The sequence below is a fragment of the Chamaea fasciata genome, unplaced genomic scaffold (genome assembly GCF_029207755.1).
Source record: "Chamaea fasciata isolate MVZ Bird 193981 ecotype frontalis unplaced genomic scaffold, bChaFas1.0.hap1 SCAF_6, whole genome shotgun sequence".
Lineage (NCBI taxonomy): Eukaryota > Metazoa > Chordata > Aves > Passeriformes > Sylviidae > Chamaea > Chamaea fasciata.
The window spans coordinates 56,100,475-56,124,599 of record NW_027094091.1 but is presented as its reverse complement, the minus strand read 5'-3'; the positions used below and the strand labels follow the sequence as shown (position 1 = coordinate 56,124,599).

The following is a 24,125-nucleotide window of genomic DNA, read 5'->3' as shown; positions in this document are numbered from 1 at the left end:
AGCAGATGTTGAAATTCATACATTTATCTGTATAGCGATGCAGTTTCCACATTTAAAAACACGCAGCTCTATTAATTAGCTAGTGAGACTTAACAAACCATGGACTGGTTAGTCTATCACTGAACTTTGTTACAATAACAGAATAATTAATCTGCCACAGTGTTAACAAATAATTCCAGGCTGAGAATATAAGAGTTCTCGCACAGTCTTGTGGAAGTAGGTCCTGGTCAAACAAAGCTTCTGTGTTGAGAGGGTGAAATCTTTGGTCAATAGAAATAGTAGGGTTGTTATCATATGCCTGGATTTTGCTGAAGAAATTTTAATTGCAATGACAGATTGTATATAAAATTAACTTGGCCATAACATCTGGGTGTAAAACAAACCCACAGAGATATTGGAGAAAAAGGGGATAATAAGGTGTGAGAAAGCTGGTAGGAGTCCCTGCATAACTTCAATATTCTACATGATCAATTCTGTGCTAAAGAAACCTTATGACAATTTTCTGAATGACACAGGGATTGACGAGATAGATAGTGATGTAAGGTCACTGCTATATGAGGACTCAGATCACTCTACTGTAGCCTAGTGCTTATGTCCATAAACCAGACATGAGCCAAAGGGTGTCAATTATAACCAAAATAGGGACAACTGCTTTGGAAAGCTTTACTGAATGAGGATTTTGGATACAATGCTCAGTGTGTTTAAAAAAAAAAAAAGGATCCAGACATAATGTCTCCAAACTAGCAAAGACTTTGCTTCTGTCAAAACCAAAACTGGTAAAGCTCTGTTAACATACAGAGTCGACCTCTGACGCCTACACTCTGGGAATTATCAGAGTTCGCAGGACAGTATAGACATGAAGGAGAGCTGGAAACTGTGAGTCTTATCCAACACACCTCAGGGTAGTCCACAAAAAGATGTGTGGGCTGTGGACAGGCACCTGCCTGACCCATGGAGAACCTGGAACACCAACAGGGCTTTGGAAAGAGTAAAGGGGTCAACATGATACCTAAGGGGAGTTAAATATAAGGAAACACTTTTTATCAACTGGTAACAAGTTGTCCATTTGTCATGAAGGAACGGCAGAACTTGACACCAAAAAAAAAAGCCTAAGAAAGGTGTCATTCACAATGAGAGAAAAAGTAGTAAGTGCGTACTGAAGAACAGCTGTCATAATCATAGAGAGTTAAAAAAGTAAGTGCATCTCAGAATATGAAACTGTTTCATTTAATCTTCCTTGGAAAGTTAGGTTCCTCATCCAGACTGAAAGCTTGCAGTCAGTTTGTTTCTCCTGAATATATACACCTGTTTGTCCAAGCTAAGTAACGTGTGCATTTCTCAAAGATAATCTCTCAAAATTTTGATATTTTAACTTTGCTCCTAGTCAACTGAATGGCTGTCTTGAACCACTAGCAAATGCTAGTTGGCTGTGTCTAATCCAGACATCCATTTTAAGAAAGTCTTCTGGGGAATAAATGATAAAATGTCTGCTTTATTTCATCTTTTCCCCGCTTAAGTAATGTTAATGTCCATTAGTATGATGATATTACACAGAATGGTTGTCCTTCTAGAATCATGTTTCTTTTCTTCCCTGGAAGGTTTATTATATGTTATATGAAATAAGTCCTCAGTTTGAATTGATATCTGCTCCTGATTTCTTTATTTTTAAAAATTGAATGACATACATTGTAGTTTTAAATCTAGTGGCTCAGAGAACTTTAAACAGGCCCATTCAGTGTTAAAACCACACTGAGGTTCCAACCTTGTATGGTTTTTCTCAACAAAATATTATAAAACATGCAGGGACAAATATTATTTTATTTCCATTTCAGATTTTTCTAAATCCCTATTAGAATTCAAGGGACTGACCAGAAGTTCATTATTTTGTTCCTGTCATGGTTTGACACTGGCCAAATGCCAGGCACCCAGGAAAGCCACTCATTCACCCTCCCCTGTCACAGCTGGACACAGGAGAGAAAAAAAATTAACAATGGGGTCATGAGTGAGATAAGAACCACTAGGAGAAAATCCTCCAAGGGCAAAACCGGCTCAACTTAGAGGTGCAAAGTGAATTTATTACTAACAGAGGCAGAGGAGGATAATGAGAAGTAAAATAAGCCCTTAAAAAACTACCTTTTTCCCCAACCCCTCCCTCCTTCCCACCAACAGCACAGGGGGATGGGGAGGTGGAGGTTTTGGTCAGTTTGTCACTGGAGTTGTTCTTCCGCTGCTCTGGGAAAGGGTGAAGAAGCTCTTCTGCATTTCCATTCAAGGTGCAGCCTCCCTCTTTGACGATGAACATTCTCCATGGTGCAGTGGAAATGAGAGCAGAACCGGCAAGTTTTAAGTGTACCTCAGGGACAGACACCTGCCCCTCCTGAACCTTTTACCTGCACAGTAACAACCACATGACTGCTACCTCACATGAAGAGTCATGTCTCCCAGGACCGTGTTTGTGTCCATCACATGATGGACACTGGGTTCCAGCTCCATGCCAGCAGCAGTTGATGAAAGGCTAGGCTCTACTATGAAGTACAGCCTGCATGAGAAGTTTGTGCCCAAAATGTGGCTGTATGTTGTCTTTGGGGCTTAATTTAGCCTCCTCAACATCTTTAATAAAACAAAGATACGGATCTGATTGGAAACTAACAGTTATATAGCTAAGGGGAGGTCAGTGTGTCCAGTCCTTTCCCGACAACTTGAACACCAAATAGCATTCAGAGATACAAGGGTAGAAAATATGTTATCTGTACACACTGGTGTTGCCTTTGAGTATGCTTTATTCTAGGGCTCCTCAAAAATTGCCCCCACCTTTAGCAGCAGACACAAGGTGGCCTTCAGCAGCAGAGGTGAACTTCAAACATGGTGTGGGGCGTGGAAGAGAACAGGTACAGGAAAGGGGCTGTGGCAAGAGGGCGATGCCACCTCCTCTGGTGCATGGTTCCCTGCTGGTTGAGACCAGAGCCCCCTCTTCCTTCTAACACCCAATTTTACAAAATTCTCTGAGCCACATGATGAGAAGGCCAAATCTTTCAAGGCAGGCTGTTCAAAGGGGAATCTTAGAATGGTTTGGGTCGGACAGCACCTTAAAGATCATCTCATTCCAACCCCCTGCCATGGGCAGGAGCACATCCCACTAGACCAGCACAATCCCAACCTGGCCTTGAACACTTTGAGGGATGAGGCATCTACAGCTTCTCTGGGCAACCTGTGCCCCATGTCCATTGCCTCTCCACCCTCTTACTGAAGAATTTCTTCCTGGTATGTAAACTACACCTGCACTCTCGCAGTTTGAAGCCATCAGTCCTATCAAAAAGTCCCTCTCCAGCTCTCTTCAGGTACTGAAAGGTGCCGTAAGGTCTCCCCGAGCCTTCTCTTCTCCAGGACGAGCAACCGGAACTCTCTCAGGCTGTCTGCAGAGGAGGCTGGGGACCCCAGAGCCGAATGCAGCACTTCGGGCGGGGTGTCGCCAGAGCAGAGGGGCAGCATCCCCTCCCTCCCCCGCTGGCCACGGTGTTTTGGATGCAGCCCAGGACGCGTTTGGCTTTCTGGGGTGCGAGCGCGCATTGCCGGCTCGGGTCCAGCTTGCGGTGCCCCGGTACGCCGAGTCCTCCCAGGCAGGGCGGCTCCGGGACCGCGGCTCTGCCCGCAGCGCGTCTGCGGAGCGATGCCGGGCGCGGCTTCGGCAGGGCTGTGCCCGTGGCCGCGCACAGGTGCGGGGGCGCGGAGCGCGCTCCCCGCGGGGCGGGCGGAGCGATCGGCGGCGCGCACGGCGCGGGTCCCGCGGGCTTTGTGCGAGCGGGAGCGCGGAGGGGCCGGGCCGGCGTTGATGTCACCGCTGCGGCGGGAGCTGCCGCCGCCCCGGGCCGCTGCAGCCGCCCCTCGGCGCCCGGCGGAGCGCGGGTAGGCGGCGGGGGCCATGCGGCTGCTGCCTCCGCCCGGTGCCCGCCGGTGCCCGCGGGGCTGCGCCGTCCGCCGCGGCGGCCGGGCATGGTGGCGCCCGATGCGGGCGGTGCGTGCGTGAGCCAGCCCTCGGCCCGCCGGGCCTGCCTTTGTCCGCGCCGGGAGCATGTGGGTGAACCCCGAGGAGGTGCTGCTGGCCAACGCGCTGTGGGTGACGGAGCGGGCCAACCCCTACTTCATCCTGCAGAGGAGGAAGGGGCACGGCGGCGATGGCGGCGGCGGGGGACTGGCCGGTAAGGGCGGCGGGGCCGGGGCCGGGCGGGGCCCTCGGCGGTTCCCGGGGCGCGGGTCCCCGAGGGGCCGGGGCGCGGCGGCGGCGGCGGCGGGTTCCCCGGCGGATCTGCGCGCTGGAGCCTTGTGTGGGAGACCGCCGGTGAGCGATGGCTCCGTGCGTCAGGGTGTGACTTGCCCCGCGTTCTGGGAGAATTTGCTGACTGAGCCTTTAGCACGCGTTCCGTAAAATAAGACGGTGCTGTAATTCAGAAATTTGCGAAGGAAACAGGTTTGCTTCGGCTTCTCCGTATTCTCCAGATGCCCTTGTGAAGTGTGTTCCCTGAATGCTTTGTTTGCGCCTGCTGGCAGCTGGAGACGCTTTTGTAGAGGTTTGGGTCATACTCATCCAGGTCTCGGTAATACCGTGCGTTTACATCCATCGAGGTCTTCTACCCTTTCTTAGGCAACGTATTTATATGAGATTGGAGATACAGGACCCAATGGTGTTTCCATTGGTACTTCTTGAATTGGTACGAAATAATTCAGCTCATTCTGCTGAAACCTGTGCTTTCTTCTTTACACGCTTCCATGACAATTAGTCCTACAGGCTCAGCAAGATAACCATATGGACTGCATCTGCGTTTGGTTCAAGGTCCTGTGCGTGTTTACTGTGAGATTAAGCGTTTCTTCAGCCCTTCAGTGCTCTGTGGACTTGTAAACAGATCATAATGTAAACGAAGGCACTGCTGTGAAGTGTGTTTTCATGTAGACTGCTGAGATCTTCAGTCAGTGTTGTGTGTTGATAAACTACTCCACTCCTGTGTGGGAAGTGACCAGCAGCTGCTCCACATTGGCTGTAGATTTTAAATTTCTTAAATAATCTTTTGAAGCGTGGACAGGATTGACAAATCCGTAAAAAAACGTGTTTTGCCTCAAAAGTTCACCTCTGCTCTGCTTACTGAAAAATTTTTCTCAGGCTCTCCTTTCGTGGATTACCCCCTGGGCTCTCAAGGTCTGACAAGGCATTCTTCTACCTGTCTGACTTGGTTATCTTTGAATTGGAGGTGGTTTGAGATAGCCATCAATTTTCCAGTCGTTTCTCATTTATTGGTTTAACAGGTCGAGAGTTTAGGAGCCTGTTCTTCAAGCTGTTTGCACAGTACATGCATACCTAAGTCTTCTTTCAGTTGGATGCCTAAGTCTGATTGGTGATACCATTTTGGAGATGGAGAAAACACTTTTGGAAGATTTTGTTCTTGAATGGAAGTAGGATTCATAAATGTGCACTTTTTTTTTTTTCTTTTTCTTTTTTTTTTTTCTTTTTTTTTTTTTTTTTTTTTTTTTTTTGTGGAGGCCAGATAAGCATTTGGTACAAGTTCAGAATAGAGAAATAGTTCTTTGTTTCTTCGTTACCCCCTGCCTTTCGGAATTTAAATATTTGTGTGCTCAATCCATTATTTTAGTGTGTGAATGAAGTCTGTATAGTGAGTATCATTTAGAAGGTGAAATTCTCCACATATTTTGAAGTCTGCTTTCCGTGTAGCTCTTACTAATGCCTTTGCTTTGCCTGGAATTGCAGCTGCTATGGCATTGAGGTCATAGCAACAAGTCCATTTCCAGGGGTTTTGTTTGTTTGTTCAGGAAAGGGCTGGTTAAAAGTTGTAGCTTTTTTCTGTATGTTGACAAAACCATAGCTAATCAAACCCCTGTAACTAACTAATTTATTAGTGTTGGCAGTATTTCAAGGAAAGTGTGGAAACTTATCAGACCATGTGCTAAAATGGCAAGGGTTTGTGACACAGCGGTCAACAAAAGGTGGGAGAGGAAGGGAGGGATGGATGTAGTCTCCAAGCCAGTCCCAGTGTGACAGGCACAGTAATAAGTGGAACTTAGGTTTATTTTTTTTTTTTTTTCATGGAAATACTGGAATTTTCTGCTGGTTTCTTTTAACAGCTGTGTTCTGCCAGTTGAGGGACAAGGAAGGTGGAGAAAGGCGGTGGGTTGTTCTTGGTAGGTAAGACTGCTTAAAAGCAAGGTATTGAGGGGTCTAGCTGATCCTGAGTTAAAGAATGAATCTGCTGACATGGTAAACAGGATACATAATTGGTAGTAATTATAGCATTTGGGATGACCTTTTGGAAGCTCTCTAGGTGATACTGATCTTGTGCAAAGGTGGAGGTTACCTGGTCAAAAGTAAACAGGGATAAAAAGAACTTTTGGGTGAGGTGTGTTGGGGATTTTTTGGGTTTTTTTGTGGTTTTTTTTTTCTCCTAAATTACCCTTTCTGTAGTGACATAATGCTGAAATTTGCTCAGATATAATCTAAGAAGTTAGCCACCCATAAATATGGTGTAAAATTTGGCCTGGTTGCTCTGTGGGAATATGTCCTTGAAGTTGACTAGAAATATTGTTTACAAGGTTTTTAACTGTGCTAGAGATGATCTCAATTCATATTTGCAAGAGAGGATGTAAATACAGCTGTCCCTTTTTTGTTTTTGTGATTAACTTTTGCTGACTTGTTCTCCCTCATCACTGACTCTTGAAGTCATTTGTCTTGAACTGTAGAATGAGAATTGACTTTCAGACTGATGAGACTGTGGGTGAGATGACTTTGGATGGCTTCACCATGTAACTTAAGCAGTGGCTAGACAATGAGAAGCATTGATCCTCTGGCACTGCCCTCAAATCTAGGTTTGCTGTGAAACTGTCATCAGCAAACTGATCAGGGCGAAGTGTAATGCCCTTCTCTCCGTCTGTGATCATGGCAAACTTCTTTTGGCAGGTCTCAGTCTAAAGCCAAGTGGTTTATGTAGTCTTGGGAGTGGGTGAAAGTACTTCTTGTTGGCTTTGTGTTGGAGCAGAAGAACAATACTCAAGTTATCTGCTCTCCTGGGTCCACTCTGAGTGCCTCAATGGTTGCAGGAAAAGGAGTGTCAGTCATTTTGGGGGAAAGGGGTGAAAAATCTGCCCTTTCTACGCTGATTCTCTCCTCTTGACCTCGGCTTATGTAGCAGTTGAATAGAGAAACTCTTATTTAAATATTTGTGTGGACGTTGGGGACATTTTCTCTGCTCTATTGCTTTGTAACAAGTTAGGAGTACGATGGTGATCTTTGGATGTGTTAGGGCAGTGCTGATTAGCAAGCCCATAGAAGTAATCTCTGCTAACAAGGTGTATTGCATCAATAGTTTACCTCAGAGATACAGATCTTCTACTAAGCAGTGTGGATCCATTTTTATACTGAATTAGGGTCTGGATTCGTTTAAATCATTGTGTCGATGTCAGTACTGGTCACATCAGTGGGACTTTTCTTCGTAAGCATGTTAATTAAAACCCATAATTGAGGGGTTGTTTGGGTTTTATTTTCCTTTTTAACAAGAAGGAAATAGGAAAGATTGCAAATTGGATTTGAAATTGGATTTTCATAGCTGTTCTGCGAACTCACATTATCTTGCATCACTGCATTAATCTTCCAGGACAAGACCAAAAAATGTACTTTTCTGCTTTAAAAGTATTTGATGTTTGATGAGCTTTCTCTGTAATTAAATTGTTTCATGCCTTGCACATAATGCCGTGCCCATATTTTGCTTCTATGTGACCCTTGGTCAGGTGTTTCATCTTCCTTTTGTTCACCAACAGGGAAAAAAGTACTTTCTTTCCTCATATTCCTCTTGCTTCCCTGGGCAGCCTGGTAGTTTTGCCTGTAGGAAATAATTCCTTCTCCAGAGGAATGGGGTGTGTTTATTTACACAGCAGCCTGCATCAGCTGTAGCAGAGGCGTTTGAACATGAACCCAGATCTCTGCCATCGTTTGGACACTGTGCCCTGCATGACAGTGTGACTTTTATGAATGTAAAGATCTTGAACATGTCATAAACCCTATAAACAACTAAAGGGCTCATGTCATATAGTGTATCTTGCATTCCAATGCAACAAGTAGGTTTTAAAATGTCTCTTAACTACTTTCTGCTCTACTGTGGTCATGTTGGCCAACCCCTTCTACTTTGAGAGGTTATAGTAAGGAATTATTGTGCCTGGTAATGGATGGCAGAGTAATGGATTCACTTGGAGCTTACAGGAAGAGAGACTGAGGCTGTGGAACAATTAGCTGGTGGTTGCCGTGCTCCTTTTGCCTGCGTACGTTGGTGTGTGTGGAGTGGAGATGAAATTCTAAGTGACTTCATGTTTAAAATGTGAGGCCTTTGAATCCCAGGGGTAATAACTTGTTCTTAGCAAGAACTGGTTCTGGAAGTGAATTATTTTGCAGATAGGGTGTATGTGCCTTACAGCTGGGACAGTGCCTGTGTGAGAGATGCAGTAGGAGTTGTAAGTCCATGCCACGTTGCCAAGAATGATTCAAATCTTTAAGCAGAAGAGAGCAGATGGAAATTTGCTGACTTCTGGTGATAAAAGGATCTGATGAAATACTACTTCTCCCCTGATATTTCTTGCAAGAGGAGTTGTCATTTAATTTCCACATTGGAAAGGCAAAAAGGAGAGCTTCTGAGCTCAGCTGGCTGATGTGACATATCAATGTCAGATCTAATATAACTTTTAATACTGTGACAGTGTTCTAAAGACTTTTCTGCGGCCTTTCTGGACAACACAATTAGTATTTCACATTTGGAGCTAAGATTCTGTCTTGCAGCCTCTCAGTTCAGAGAGTTGAGGCAGAGATTGCTTGAAAACCTGTTTATGCTTAAGATTTAGAAAAGCTTTTGGCCAGGTGATCACCTGCCTGAACAAGCTATGTTCGTATGTCCATGTTTTAACAAACTTGACACTTTCTGCCCTTGCTGATTCAAGTAGTTGGGATTTTGCATGTCAGACTTGAGTAGAAAGCGTGTGCTTTCTGATACTTGAAATACATTGTTTATCAAAATGGATGTAATTAGCATAATGGATAGGGGTGGCAGCCTATCCATCAGCTTTCCATGATTGTTTTGGCACAGAGTGGGAGCTGCTCTCTTCTGCTCTGCTTTCATTTGTCAGTACACCCAAATCCACCCTGATGCTCTGAGCTGCTCCTTGGGGATCTGCTGTGGGTGTGTTCACTTCTCCACACCAGTGCATTTTCACTTCAAGGAGCATGCAGATGTCTAGGGCTGAACTGGTGTTTGATTCCCCAGACTGACTCACAGTCTTGCTGTTGAATTCCCAGATGCTTTTCCCAGTTCCTCACTTCCTGCCCAATGCTTCTCTCCATCTGCAGCTCTTGCAGCAGGGCACTGTTGGCTCTGGAGACGCAGTGCCTGAGATGTTGCTTGGTGTAGCTTTGCCTTCTCTCCTCTGAATATTTCTTGGTCAAAGACTTTCTTTGAATGATACTTTAGTATCTCCTACACTGTGAGTAGGAGGTGATCCAGGCTGCTGAGCTGAGCTGCCTTTTGCCATTTTTGCCTTTAAAAGGATGTTACTGTTTGACAGGTGGGATTCCAGGGTGGGCTGCTATTTCTGCTGAGACCTCTGTTTGTAGGAAATCTCGTTGAAAATGTTGCACAGGATCACAAGGTAGTAAGCAATCAGTGTCTAGGCCACTTACTAATTTCCTGTGTTATACCAGAGTGGTATTGCTTCCAGGGTTTTTGTTATTGTTCTTTGGTCCCACACTGAAAGGTGTAGAAGAAGTAGCACTTCTCCACATCAGTTTCCATATATCATATTTCACAGAGATTTGGGTCCTTGATGGTTTCAATTAGACTCCTGCAGAAGTAAAGAAGTTTCCACAAAGTATGTTAGCATACACTCAAATGTCTTTGGAACTTAATTTGTGTGTTCTCATATGGTATTTCTTCTTGTAAATATTTGGTATAGACAGAATGTGCTTGTTTTTATCCTTCACAGTATCCCACTTCCCATGGCTTTTCCTGTGACGGCAGGAGCTGTCTCTGCCATTGATTTTGCTAAAATATGATGATCCAATGTTTATAAAGAGCTGTGAGCATTTGACTGAAATCTCACTTTTCGTTATCTCCTTGACCACTAATCACACTTCTGTTGTCTGATCAATGTTGATATTCAGAAATTACATTTGCATTTTGACTTTAAATCTGGTGCTTAGGTGAACTTAGGTTCTGGAGGACTTCTTCCAAATCTTTCCATTTGCTTTCTTTCCAAAGGAAAGGTCGTATTTTCTATGCTGGATTTGTGATTATTTTTTTTCCTGAAGTTTCCAGATAGGGCTGTTTGAATTTCTGTCACAGCAGTAATCTTAGTTTCAGCTAGTGCATTTTTAATGTTTTGGATTTTGCTGTTCTTTCCTCATTTTCTTGTTCTTCCCCTCTGCTTCTTCCAGTATTTTACCAGCCAGTTATTGGGATTTTTTGTTCAGCATTGCTCATTTCCCTGGTAAAATGCCTCCTCAAATAGCTTATTGTAATCTGATCTATCTGCAGGTATTCAGTCAGAACTGTTAGAATTTAAAATTCTCTTTTTCTGAAGCTATTGCTTCTTTTCAGATTTAGCTTGTATTTCAACATGCTTCGGGACTGTTCCTTCTGAGTTCAAACTGAGTTTACTGTGCTCACTTCAGTCCTCAAACAATTTCATTGACTAGGTTCAGTTTGCAGTAATTTTTCTTAGGTCAGCAGTGGTGATCTTTGGAGTTTTTTTGGTTTTGTTGGCTTTTGTTGGTGTTTTTTTGCTTAATTTGCTCATACTTTCTCGATTTGTTCTTTCATCTTACACAGTTTATCTGAATCTTACCTGAATCTGAATCAGATACAGATTTAAATTTTCCTGTTAGATGAACTCTTAGATTTGCTTGTGCTAATCTGACGGATACTTAGAAATCATTAGTTGTGAGTGAAGTTCAGTGACTTCTCTGCTGTTTTGTTCTGGGTTACTTGATTGTGCTTTTCCTAAGTGTTTTTTACTAACTTAGGAGTAATTGTTTATATCACACCTAGAAGGCATTTGATAACTTTGTCTATATTTTTTCTCACTGTTTCTCCATAATTTCATATAGACTGGTGTGATTTATATGTAAAAATTATTTTTTAAAAATTTTAAAAATTTTTTTTTTTAGTACTGAGAGAATGAATTATTTGGGGTTTTGTCTAAGTATCAGTTTTCTCTGTGCTGTAAGCCTTCACATACTTGTAACCGTGGCGTGTCCTGTCAGTGTTCACCTCTTTTTGTGAGCTTCAGCTTAGCAGAAGTTACAAAATGTTGCCCAAAAAAGTAACAAAAAGCTGAAAAAAGTTATATTAAAAGTTCTAAAAGCTGAAAGTCTACACCCAACCAGATTTAGGTTCAAGTTAAGATACAGATTTTTTTTACAGGGGTGGTTGTGACTTGTTTGGACGCCTTAACAAGTCCAACTGATCCCTTTTAAATGAACATATTTGGAAGATAATCTCATTCAATCACAATTGTTAAACTTGAAGGGCTGATGAAAGCTTTAGTGTCGGTTGCTGCTTTATCCCTTGGTAATCAAGCCAGATATCACATTGGCCCTTCCCAAGCTTTTTCTTTAAGCATTAGTGGTTAGTTTTTCAGTCTTCTCTCATTTGTGTTCATCAGCCTGGAGACAGAGAAAGTAAATACTGTTTCTGCTGCTTTTTTTACTAAATGTCAGTAGAGTGACAATTCTTTAAAATCAGTTTCACTGAACATGTTTGAAAACTCCTGTGCAAGGGAAAGGGTGGCTGGACAAATCAGGGTTCTATAGAACTGTGTTGGTAAGAAGAGAGAGCAGCAAAGGCAGACACTGGGGAAAATTTAACAAATCCTAATTTCTTAATTGTTTAAGAACTATATATATTTAAGAAATAGATACAATTATTAATTTCTTAGTTAATTAAAGAATATTAATTGTCATAAGTTCAGAGGAAGAATTTGGTTTTTGTGATACCACATTAAATGCCTATATAAGCCACATGGAAGACAGTTAGGAAATAAGTCTTTAGAGGTCATTTTACTTTCATTTATATGAATGAACCCCTATTTAAAAAGTGTGGCCCTTCATAACGTTTTAAGGGCAGTGTTCACAATGAAGAGCTTATGTTCTTACTTTTGTGGATATTAATGCCGGTATTGGCAGCTTAACACTCAATTATTTTTGTGTGGTGTATAATATTTTCAATTTATATAGGCTTTCCTGTAAAATGACATCAAGTAGAATTGGCCCTCCCTTTTAAAAGGATTTGTCTGTAGTATTACCCATGGAGTTCAGGTTGTTGCTCTTGGTTGAGTTTTGACAGACAAGTAATGGGATGATTTCATCTTGTAATAACAAATGAGAGAGCTAATCGCATAAAGTGCCCTGAGAAAGAATGGCAGAGAGATGATTCATCGTTGTTACTATGAAAAACAATACCTTGTGCTGGATGCTTTAGCTGTGTGTTGTTAAGAGTTATTGTTTTTATAGCTCAGGAAGCAACACTTAAACTTTAGGAATAGTTTATTCGTTGTCCATTAAATCAATATAAAACTGAATGCTCAGGGTGTAAATATGGCTTAAATCAACGCTATTGATTGAAGCTTTCTCGACAATCAGCTGACATCTGCAATCCAAATAGGTGCCGTGGGTGTTGCAGATTTATGACCAGAGCTCAGAAATGTGCTCAGGATGTGTCCATCTTACTTCAGTGGAAAGAAGAATCGTCAGTGTGCTTCAAATACTGAGGACCTTTTAAGCAGTGTGGTTTTGATTCACTGTTGGATTGTCACAGTGCCTATTTTGAAAGTTCTTGCTTGTGACATGTGACATTCCAAGTTTTCCTGGAGCTCCTACACAAACAGGCTGCTGACATCCATGAGGCTGTTTGAGTGACAGCTCATGAGCTTGACTCCAATACTCTGACCTGTATTGTATCTCAGCTCCTTTGCAGGGTATTGTTTTGTATTTACTCTGTGTGCTAAAAAGGTGCATGCTCTTTGTTTAGACATTTTTAGATAAAGATCATCTAACAAAAGGTATTTTGAGGGATGGATTCATGTGGACCTGGAAGGAGGATGAGACAGGGCAGGGTTCTCCTCCCAGGAGCCGTGTGAGTAACATGTTTGTACTCTGGCAAACTGGGGGGAGGGAGGGCACAGCAGTCAGTGGCACCAACTACAGGGTGACATCCTTCAGCTCCAGGCAAGGTGTGACACGAGTTGTCACTGAAGAATGGATGTGTCACAGGTCCCTGGTGTGTGCTGAAAGCTCCTCTACTCTGAGGTTAGAGGTGACTAGGAAGCATCACTGTCTGATACCATCCCAAGCTTTTTGGTGCTTGCTGTGCAGCAAAGCCATGGCTGCTGGGAATCCTTAAGCTTTGAAGTGCCATTATTTATTATAATTCGTTGGTTTCACTGCTTTAATAAGGTGCACTAGAGGTAATACATAATCCAGATCCTCACTCTTGAATATGTAATCCAATCTGCTTTGAGCAGGTAAAACACAAAAGCTCTCAAATATAATACTGCTGTGAGCGGGACTGTGTAAGGGTGATAAAGGCTGCTCAGTCTTTGTGTTTTTAAATGAAAACATGGCTTTCTGTGGAAGAGGGTTCGTGTTTCTCATAGGAAAATCCTTTGCTGATAGTTTGTTCATGTGTACAGTGCATAAACTTGCTTTTCCTTTTAAAACACCTGTAAGTGATGTTTTACAAAGACACTTGCAAGTTGTTATGCAAGATAAAAGAAAGAAAGAAAAGAAAGAAAGAAAGAGAAATATTCCTGCAGCAAAGATCTGTGCCATGGATAGCCAAATAGCATACTGAGGTCCTACAGGTACTACAGGTATACTGAGTTACTACAGGTGTTGGAATCTATGTACTCCAAGGTGTGAGTGCTTAAAATGCACCGGGTTGACTCTACAGGTCACTGCTTGATTTCATTCCTGTTTGTGGGTAGTTTGTAATCAGGCTGGACTGTAAGCCATCTGGAATACTGGTCTCCAAGCAGCAAGGACTGCAGTGGTGCTTGGAAGAATCTCAGCTGGCTGAAGCTCTTGGCTTAGTTTTCAAACCAAGATGACCTACCTTTGTGAAAAATACCCTTTGGTGAGATAGGAATAATTTGTGAAGGGTGTCTGTGTTATCTAGGAGGTCAGGCTTCATGTGATAATCCCTTCTAGCAAAAAAACCCCAAAAAACAAAAAACAAAAACCAGGTTGAAAATTGGTTGCTGTTGTAAGGATACAAATAGAGCACATCATAAATAAATTAATGAATAAAAGCTATTAATCTGTACTTTCTGCAAGGGTTATAGGCTCCCCCTCCAGCTTATGACTAAATGTGAGGCACCCCTGAATGTGATCAGAGAAGTAAAATGTAGTGTGATTTCTTCCTTCAGCACAAAGTGCATCGGGTAACTGAGCCCCTTTGCCAGTAATTCCCTCCTGTGCATTGTATGTCCTTCCAGTAACACGATGCAGGAGCGATTGCGCAGGCCCTCAGCCAGTTGTGGCTTTGTATTCCCTGGTTCCAGATATTACATGGCATTAGTTTTCCTCTACTAATGCCTGTGTTGTACAGAAAAGAAAGAGAATACTGGTCAATCATCTGCACCTTTGCTTTAGAATTCAAGTTTGCAAAAGAGGAACCTGACCTTATTAAGAAGTTGTATCAAGCAAAGTGAAGGCATTATCCCTCCCTTTTCACCTCCTGCCCCGTGTATAGCTATGGTTGCTCTAGAAATTTGGTGTGTGTGTGTGATGGGACTGTTCATACATAAATGGTTACTCATGCTTGACTGCCTTCAGGACTGGGGCTCCCATCAGTTAGCCAGGTGCTCACCCTACAGATTATACCATGTGCTGTAAACCTTCTCTCATGAAAACCTCTCGCTTCAATGAGGGCTTGTAGGTTTCGTATTCTTACATTGGAAATTTCTCCCCTTATTTCATTATGCAATCAGAAACCTGATGAAAGAGTGGGAAAAAATTTGCAATCAGTGGAATCATGTGATTTGATGCCTGGGTAATTCACTGGCTCTTGCCCAAGGGCCAGTCTAATCTAAGGAATATGATTCTTTGTTGCCTGTTCTGTTTCTATAGAAACTCAATTACTTAATCCTGTCTGAAAAGGTACTTGCCACATGAAGAATTAATGAACTAATGAACGGTATTAAAATTCTCTTAATTTTTTTTTTTTTTAATTTTCATTTCTACTTCATGTAGAAAATCCTCAAACAGATTATCAGTATGAACTGCTGTGATTTCATTCTGGATGCATCACATGTCTGCATTGCAAAAAAAACCCAACCAAGCAACAAATACCCAAACCAACCAGCACTGACCTTACCACACAGAAAGGAACAGCTCATGGAGGAGAGCAAGCGGGCTCAGCTGCACGATTGCAGGAACTTTCATGTGATAAAAACAACATACTTTATTTTTTAATAACACATATTGTCTGTCAAAACAGCTACTGCATGACACAAGTAAAACATTACTGATAAACTGTCAGTTGCTATTATCTTGGTAAGCTCGGGTTTGAATTTCCCTGCGATCTTCTGGAATCCTGTCAATTTCCTTCCTTTAACCTCACTACATGGTTATTTTTTCAACCTGTTTACTGAAAAGCCCCTGACCAACTCCTACTTACTGCACCATTGGAAAGTATTCTTTGTTTTCTTTTCCTTTCCTACCTCCCATCTGTTGTTTCAGTCACTGCTGCCTTCTCTGTTTTGTTGATTTTTTTTATTTCCATAGTGCTCTCCACATTTTTTCAATACATTGCTCTGTCTTAGTGTGTTTGGTGGCACAGGGGGATGTTCTTCTCCTGTCTGCCATATCCAGGGGACAAGAAGGTAGGATGGGAAGTTCCTTTGAACCTGATGTTGCTGTACAAGTCAGTAGGTTTGTTTTGACTTTTTGGTCTTACCTGCATATCCCAGTTTTCACATCACTCCAAGAACTAGGGGCAGAATTGTTTGGCAGGACCATCCATGTGCCAGTGAATTTGGAAATACTGCAAGAGGAAAGAAACAAGCATTTTTTAAAAGAATACAGGGAATTAACAGTGTTTCTATATCTCAGAGAAGATTGCATTTGGCCAGCATACAACTTTATTTAGATATTACATCACGCCTACTGCATATTTATTACTGTCAGTAGTCATGTGAAGCTGAAAAGCACAAAGGAAAGATTCCTGCTGTATTTGCAGCAAACCCAGATGATGAACACAGTGTAGTGTCTGGCTTGGTCCCCACTCCAGTTGAGCAGTCCTGGCAGCTTTACGTGTTTGAGGCTTTTGCCCTTGGTTGAAGCTTTCTGGGCCAGGGCTGTGCTGCATTTGTGAAGCAAATGGAGATGGAGAGGAAAAAGAAAATAATTAAAGGTACATTTTAACCTACTTCATTCTCCTGAATTTGAAAGGAGCCAGGGTGTACCAGAAGGGCTGGTGGAGAATGGTCAGTGTACAACCAGTAATCAAAATGTGTGAGAAATGAGGGGCAACTGAAGCTAGTGACACTAACGTACACTGGGATATTTGACATTAATATTTTGTGTTTGTATCCTATAATAGTCAGATAGCTTTGTAGCACACCTTACTAATGGCCTGATGTTGTGCTCAGACTTGTTGCAGAGTTCTTGGATTAAGAAGTGGTGCATGTTAATTCATTGAGCAGAAGGAGATGACAGTTGATCCCACCTGAGAAGATCTGTTTAAAACAAAATACAAATAAAAGAGATAGAATGGGGGAAATACAGGATCACTGATAGGTGGGGTATTTCTTAGTATCAGTTTCAGTTCAGATTTGAGGGATCTACTGAGATGGAGAAGGGGTAGTGCTGTTGTATCTTTATGATGCACAGCACAAATCTGTAAGAAGAACTGCAAGGGAAGCAGTGTTGTGTATACCAGTTACAACAGAGCAAAATGAGGAACTTGCAAAACTATTGACAGTAAAAGATAAATGCATGAGACTTGAAAGGAGAAGAGAACTTTTAACAGGAGAGTTTAAAAATGGGTTTGGTGCCCATCTGTTTAAAAAACCCCTAACTTCTACCCCAATAAATATTTTCACAAAAAAAGATCTCTGAAAATTTATCCATTTGTTGTTTATATATTTCAGTTGGGTTTTTTTTTAAATAATTGAAACAATTTGCTGAGAACTTCAACATGAAAATTTAAATCTGACATCTCTGCAGGGGAGATGAAAATTCATTGTGGAGGTGAAAAGGGGGAAAACTTACACAGTTTAAAAATAAATAGGTCCTTCTTGCAGAGAGTTTGGGGGGTTAGAGTTTTGTTTTATGTGTAGTTTATTATAAAAATAGGATCTAATATTTGTGGAAATACAGTTGGGAATTATTAGCTTTTGGTATGTGACTGTTGGTGGCTCTCTCAGTAGCAAAGAATTTTCAAAGCTACTTCTGGAAAACAGTATGGCTTTGTCTTTTCTAAGTATCCTTTCACCTGAAAAACAGCTTGACTCTTAAGGCATTTTGATTTTTCCTACCCTGTATAATCAGACTGTTAAGTAGCACAATTATTTTTGCTGAAGTCTAGAGTTTTACCTAGCCGACATTCAAGTTTTGAACCCTTTTAGGGTCTGTTGTCTGGGTTTTCTTGTTGGTGTTGGAGGAGGGTTTGTAGCTGTTTTGTTTGTAGGTTTTTTACTGCTCAGGGCTCCAACAGTATATGAAACACAGGAAAGAGCTAAATAACTTTTAAACATGATTTCATAACACAACTACCTTCTGCTTTGCTTCAATTTGCCTGTCTTTATGCTAGCATTGATGTAGGGTAAAGAGTTGAAGTCTTGTTTAGGCTGAAGATGTTTCCCTGTTAAATCACTCTCAGTCTTCACAACATGAGACAACAGGTGTGAGGATGAATATGTGGATCTGCATTTTGCTGTGGAGGGTGAAATGGAATGGGGAGGGGCTGCAGAACCCTCTCCTGTGGGATCTTGAATTTGCCATCACTGTGTGTTCATCAGAGTTTCCTCTTCCACAGGTCTCCTTGTGGGTACTCTTGATGTTGTGCTGGACTCCAGTGCCAGAGTGGCACCGTATCGAATCCTCTACCAAGCACCAGACTCCTTGGTCTACTGGACCATTGCCTGTGGTAAGGACAAATACACTGACATGTGGATTTTTGTTCTCCCTGGATACTGTGTCACATAACATAATAAGAGAGCGATCCTTCCTGCTGGGCACAGTCATCTCAGGACAAATAAATGGGTCAGGATGAAAACCTGCTGTAGTGGTAAAATTCAGTGGCACCAGAGTTTCTGACAGTCAGACCTTGAATGCCAGCATGGGGCGGGGGAGGAGGGGATGTTATGCACAGTGACTGAATGCAACCAGAAATGGCCATGGAGCAGGGACTAAACATCTCTTACTTCCCACTTTTCTTCTCCCAAGGGTGTTCCGAGAGCAGCAGTACCATTCCTCCTCCTTGCATGCTCTTCTCTATGCCCAGGGCTCACTCCTACAGCACTTCCAAAGTGCAGTATTCCTGGGTGTCTCTAAAGAGGATGATGGGAGGAATATCTGGATTGTAGCACCCCAGTTACCCAGACAGGGCACCTGGCTTCCCTTGGAATGGTAACCAGGAAGAAAGTGCAGCCCCAGCAGTCATGTGAATACTGGACAGCAAACAATGAGACATTTCCTGTCTCCTCCGGGATAAATACCATCTAGATCCCAGGGATGCCCTGCCTCCTGGATGTTTATTTCAGGCGGTGTGTGGTCTTTCTAAATACGATGTACTTAGAATTCAGCAAGATGGTAGCTAGGCTGAAGTTAACTACAGAAGTGTATGTTCTTACATAGATGCAACAACTTCTAAAGTTTTTAATGGTCTTTAATGCTCCGGCTTGGACCTGGATCTGTCAATCTAGCAGTAAGACTACTCCTTTTGTCATTATAGTAGTGAAAACAATTGAGTTGATATTTTTTTACATTAAATAGGATTTTTGCATGTATCAGATCCTGTACTAAAGACTTATTTCTTTGGTCAGGTACCTATTGCAAGTAACATAAAACAGAATGGAGTTAGTCTCTGGTTTTGTCTGCTGTCTCTGAAAATAGTGTCTGGAGTTAAATGCAGAAGATCCAGGTCATTTAGCTTTGATTGGCCAAGCTTGTCAGGTTAGATCGTTGGTTTGATAGTATTGCTTTTCAGTCTTAGCAAATGCAAACTTTTCAGTGCAGCTCCTCCAGCTCAAAAGTTTCACTGGCAACAAAGTTTTTGGCAACAGCCAAAATTCTGTTTATTTGAAAGGGAATTGAGAAGAGAAAACAAATGAGGAATGCATACATGCCTGTCATCTCTTTAATGGCCTGGTAACCTCCAGCACCCCCACTGCTGTCTGACATTCAAAAATACTGGGAAATGATGCTCTAGGCTTCTTCTGCACTAACTGTGCCACTTCATTAATGCCCATTCTCCCAATGAAATTTGACATTTAGATTATTTGGATGACTTCTCCTCCAGACTAATACCCTCTTGGGAAGGGAAGAGAAGGAAGAACAAATGAAAGTTTGCTATAGAGCTAATAATTTTAGTTCAAACCAGGCTCTGTTCTTAGGAGCACATGATTTCTGTGTCTGGCAAAGGTGATATCAAAGCTGTGTCACCTTCTGAATCTTACAGGAAATTTTGCTAATAGCTCTTATTAGCACAAGTATTTCTTACTAGTTTTGATAGTGTCAGACCTGAAAGAAGGCATCAGTTCCAACAACCTTTTCCCTCTCTACACCCATTAGTACCAACTCCCTGAAGATTTTAGAATTCATACAAGATAATTTACCTTTAATTTAAAATTCATATAACATCATTTACCTGATAGCTAATATACTAAAAGCAGATATTAACAAAGTTGTCAGTATTATGAAGGTTGTTCCCAAATCTGCATTTAACAGCGTGCTTTTTACGGTCATCTACTCTGCTGTGACCATGAGTGATGCATGTCAGCTTTCCGTGGATCTCAGAAGAGAAAGAATGGTAAAAGTACTTGCCTGTATGTTTGTTTATTTTCATCCAGATGTCACTGCACAGCAATTAGTAACCACCTCCATCCCATAAACTTGAATGGGGGCAGCTGAGGACACAAGTTTTCTTGCTATTTGCAGACTTCCTTTCAAAGAAAATAGCGTATCACAAAGCTCCCAACAAAATCTTCAAAGACCCTTATACTGTGCATGTATTCCGAAACGATTTTTAAGACTTTGGAAATAGGCCATGTGACTTCTCTTTAGCTTTTTTGCATGACACCTATAGATAATGACTGTAATTTTATACCTTCAGTGTGCCTCAAGATAAGCAGGGGCATAAAATGGAAGGCAGAGTTATGAATTATGGCCCCAGAATAAGTAAATGTACTGTACATGTAGAAATTTATGATGCTTCTGAAGTGTGAGAATTTTGTTTTTCTTCTGAGAATGATACTGTGGATTTTATGTAGAAGTACAGTACTCTGTCTGCATTTAAGCTACTATTGATAAGCATGCTCTTCAGTTATGACTCTTAATTGAAATTGCTAATGTAGTTAATGTGTATATCTGTGACTGCATTTGGTGGAGTGTTTCTTGAATTTTTTGTCTCCTGTACCCGGTTGATGGTTTAGTTGTTTTAGTTAAACTAAAATACTGCATTAGCGTAGTCTTGTCACTTGAGGGGAATAGTGTGGATCTTACAGGGAGGTAAAATTTTACAAAGAGCAAATAATTTATCTATGCAGCCTTGAAGCTGAGCAGCCCAGTGTTCCCCAGGGCTCTGCACTGTGGTTATTTTATGAATTTGCAACTAAAGCAATTCCTTCTGAACTGATCAAGGCTTGTTAAAATTATACAGGTTACTAAGGGCTTTGGCTGCATTTAGCTGTGCAACGCTGATTTGTCCAGCATTGTCCCTCCCTGTTCTCTAAGGGTAGACTGCTGGTTATTTGGTACTTGTAATCTCTTATTTTTACAGAAATTTGTCTTTTTCTCTGCCCTCAGTAAAGAAATAATCTCTGCCTTCAGTAAGCAGCTGTTCAGAGTGACTCAAAGAAATGCAATTTTTCCATTATTTGTTTATGACCTTTGGTCTTGCTTAGTACAAGAGTATTCTGAGGGTGAAAGTAATCCTGGGGGGTTTGTCTGCTCCAAAATGACTGTTTAGACAGATTTGGATATGAATTTTCTTGGATATTAACTCTACTGATCTAGGCTGTGTGAGGATTCTGGGTGGTGAATCTGAAACCTTATAGCTCTGGAGAGAAGTCCTCTTAACAGCCCTTTCTCCAGTGCGGTGTTGGGTCAAAGGTGTCACAGCTTTCGAGTTCTGTCTATTGAATTATTATTCAGGAGAATTGTTATTTAGTTACTTTTCAGGAACGATTGATGGTCTAGGGATGCAAAATGTGCACAGTCAGCCTTTCCTATTGTAGTAGCCCTGCTGTGTCCCATGCCAGTGCCCCCCCCAGTCTGCTAGTGCTCAGTTTAAGGTTAAAGTGGTGCTAAATCTAAATTCTGTTTGGAAACGAACAACTTTTTTAGATCCTTCTCCCCCTGTAAAATCAGTCCTTCTTGCAGTGGCTTTGTGTGTTTTTCAGGTATAGAACTGCTGTGGGGTTTTGGTGGTAATGGTAATTATATGCATTTTATGCAAGTTGCTATGTTGTAGCTATTTTCATTTTTATTTCCTGCCGGTCTTAAGGGCTCTGTATTTTGAAGTGCAACGTTTCAACTGTTAAATTGGACTTCTTCCCCTTCCCTGAGAGTCAGAGTAATTGCTTAATTTACCTAAAAGGCCAATGGTGGCAAAATGATGAATACTTTTAATATGCTAAGACAGGGAAAAACTTTCCAGTAACAGAGATAAAATAACCTGTACTTTAAAACATTGCAGCGAATGTGTATTTTAGTCCTGAGTGAACAAAGCAAAGAGAAAGACCTAGCCTGTGATGATGAATTGTTGAGAACTGGGGTATAGCTTTTGGGCTGATTGCATGCTCTGCTGTAGGGGAGACTGGGAGATTAAACAGTGAGATAATGGAGACAAAAAACAGTGGGGAAAAAAAAAGAGATGTACTGTTACAGGTTGAGAATAATCAGCCAAAGCTGTTTCAGAAGTGATGAAAAATAATTGCTGAACCACAAACCAGAAAGAGACAGCTTTGAGAAATAGTTCATCATGATAGTGTCTGCACTGCTTGTCACTGCTCTTACAAGCTAAGCAGCTTTTCTGATGACAGTTTAGTTTTATATACATAGCTCATGCATTTCATCATTGCTTTTTACAGCAGTGTTAAAGCCAGCAAGAAATCACATAGTGTTCAGACCACCTCCTGAGTTCCAGAAAGGTCTGGTTGCATCCAGCAGTTTTAAGGAGAAGTAGCAGTGGTGATCATTTGTGGTTCTGAAATATTGATTACATATGTAGGCTGTTCTGCAACATGATTTATGTGTCTGTACCACAACCAGAATTGAGACATTCCCCTGGAAGTTGCACAGAATGTTGCATTCTGTTGCCTTCATTGGAGTTGTTAAATTAAATAGAATGGGAGAAAATTTTGGAATTTCCAGGAGGACAGCATCTAGTGAAATATTGCATCTTCACTTAGTGGCAAGTTTTCTTAGAGTTTTTTGGTTATTATTATAGGAACTCTGACACTGGTGAATTATTCATTTTGTGACTTTTGCTTTGTTTGTTTGTTTTACGTAGGTTGCTCAAGGAAAGAAATCACTGAACACTGGGAATGGCTGGAACAGAATTTGTTGCAAACTCTTTCAATTTTTGAAAATGAGAATGACATAAATACATTTGTCAGAGGAAAAATCCAGGTAGTGCATTAATTACTACAAATGTTGTTAATGATAAATATGACTGTGGAAGGAAAACTGATGTGAATTTGAAGCAAGTCGGAGCTGGTAGTCCCCAGGCTGCTCTGCCTTTCTGAAGAAATACCAGATGCTAAGAAATACCAGTAGCAACATGTGTGTAAAAATCAGGGAAACTGGGATCAGTGCATGTAGCTTACAGCAGTGTGATCTTTAAAAAACTCATGTAGATACGTAGGCAGGGCTTAAGGCACTGTAAGTTCTAAAATTAATTGCACTGTTGACTGTCCTAAACTTTGACAGTTGTGTGTGCAGCTGTTTTTCCATTGCAAGGCTTAATTTTCTTTTTTTTAATGCACTCATAATCTCGCCCTCTTCTGTGGAGCTCAATCCTTTAGTTTTGGCATTTGCACTTCATATAGGTGTTAAGGGTTGCTGGTACATTGATTTGTTTGCTCGGTGGGAAGTGGGATTGTTGGTTTTCTCAGAATTTCTTTTTCTCTTTATAGGACAGATAATAGCTATACTGGCAAAAAGTACTTTTTTCATACTAAGAGTTATCTAAAAATGAATACTTTGTTCAAAGATTGTAAGCAAAATTACTCTCTTTACTGGTGTGTGTTTGAAGTATTGGCTTTGTCTCATTCTTCTTTTAACATTTCATATAGTAAGTCAGCTCTTATGAATCCCACAGTTGCTTGTGTTTTCCCAGTGAATCAGGTATGAGGGCTACAGATGGTCATGGAAATACCTCATATGTGAAGACATTTGTGTTTTGAAATATAATCCTTCAGGAAATTGTTACTTCTTAGAGTTGGATGATGGTTCTCTGTCTTACACTCTGCTCTGAATGTAAATGTGGAGCAAGTTGAAGGCAAAAAGTCACAAAAAAGGCAAATATTGTATAATTTTAATGTAAAAGACAATAGAGATGATTGTAATGGAGATTGGGAAAATAAGGGAATAAAACAGAGCTTCAGTATAGAACAGAAGGAACCGTAGTCTTTATAAATATCAAAAAACAACTTTTCACCTGTTGCCTCTGCAAATTTCATGAAGGCCATTTGCACCTGAAAGTGGAACTTTTTTTCCCATCCTATTAGTTAATCTAATTGAAGATTTATTTTTTTTTCTTCTTCCCCCCCCCCCACCTTTGCTCCTCTTCTAAGCTCAAGGTCCAATAAGAGGAGTCATAGAAGTAATTTAAGATATTCCATAAAGAGCAGCAGTTGCTTTT

General features: G+C 41.4%; 1 protein-coding gene across 2 annotated transcripts in view; it reads left to right on the top strand.

The window, feature by feature from the left end:
- Positions 1-3,880: 3,880 nt before the first annotated feature.
- Positions 3,881-24,125, top strand: part of TBC1D9 (TBC1 domain family member 9) — a 48,030-nt gene continuing 27,785 nt past the window's right edge. The window contains exons 1-3 of one of the 2 annotated variants that reach the window (XM_066186430.1): positions 3,881-4,196; positions 18,075-18,185; positions 22,773-22,891. In XM_066186430.1, the coding sequence (XP_066042527.1) occupies positions 4,070-4,196; positions 18,075-18,185; positions 22,773-22,891 (357 nt within the window). In that variant the 5' untranslated portion in view covers positions 3,881-4,069. The remainder of the gene's footprint in view (positions 4,197-18,074; positions 18,186-22,772; positions 22,892-24,125) is intronic. The other variant, XM_066186429.1, reaches the window with a different exon arrangement.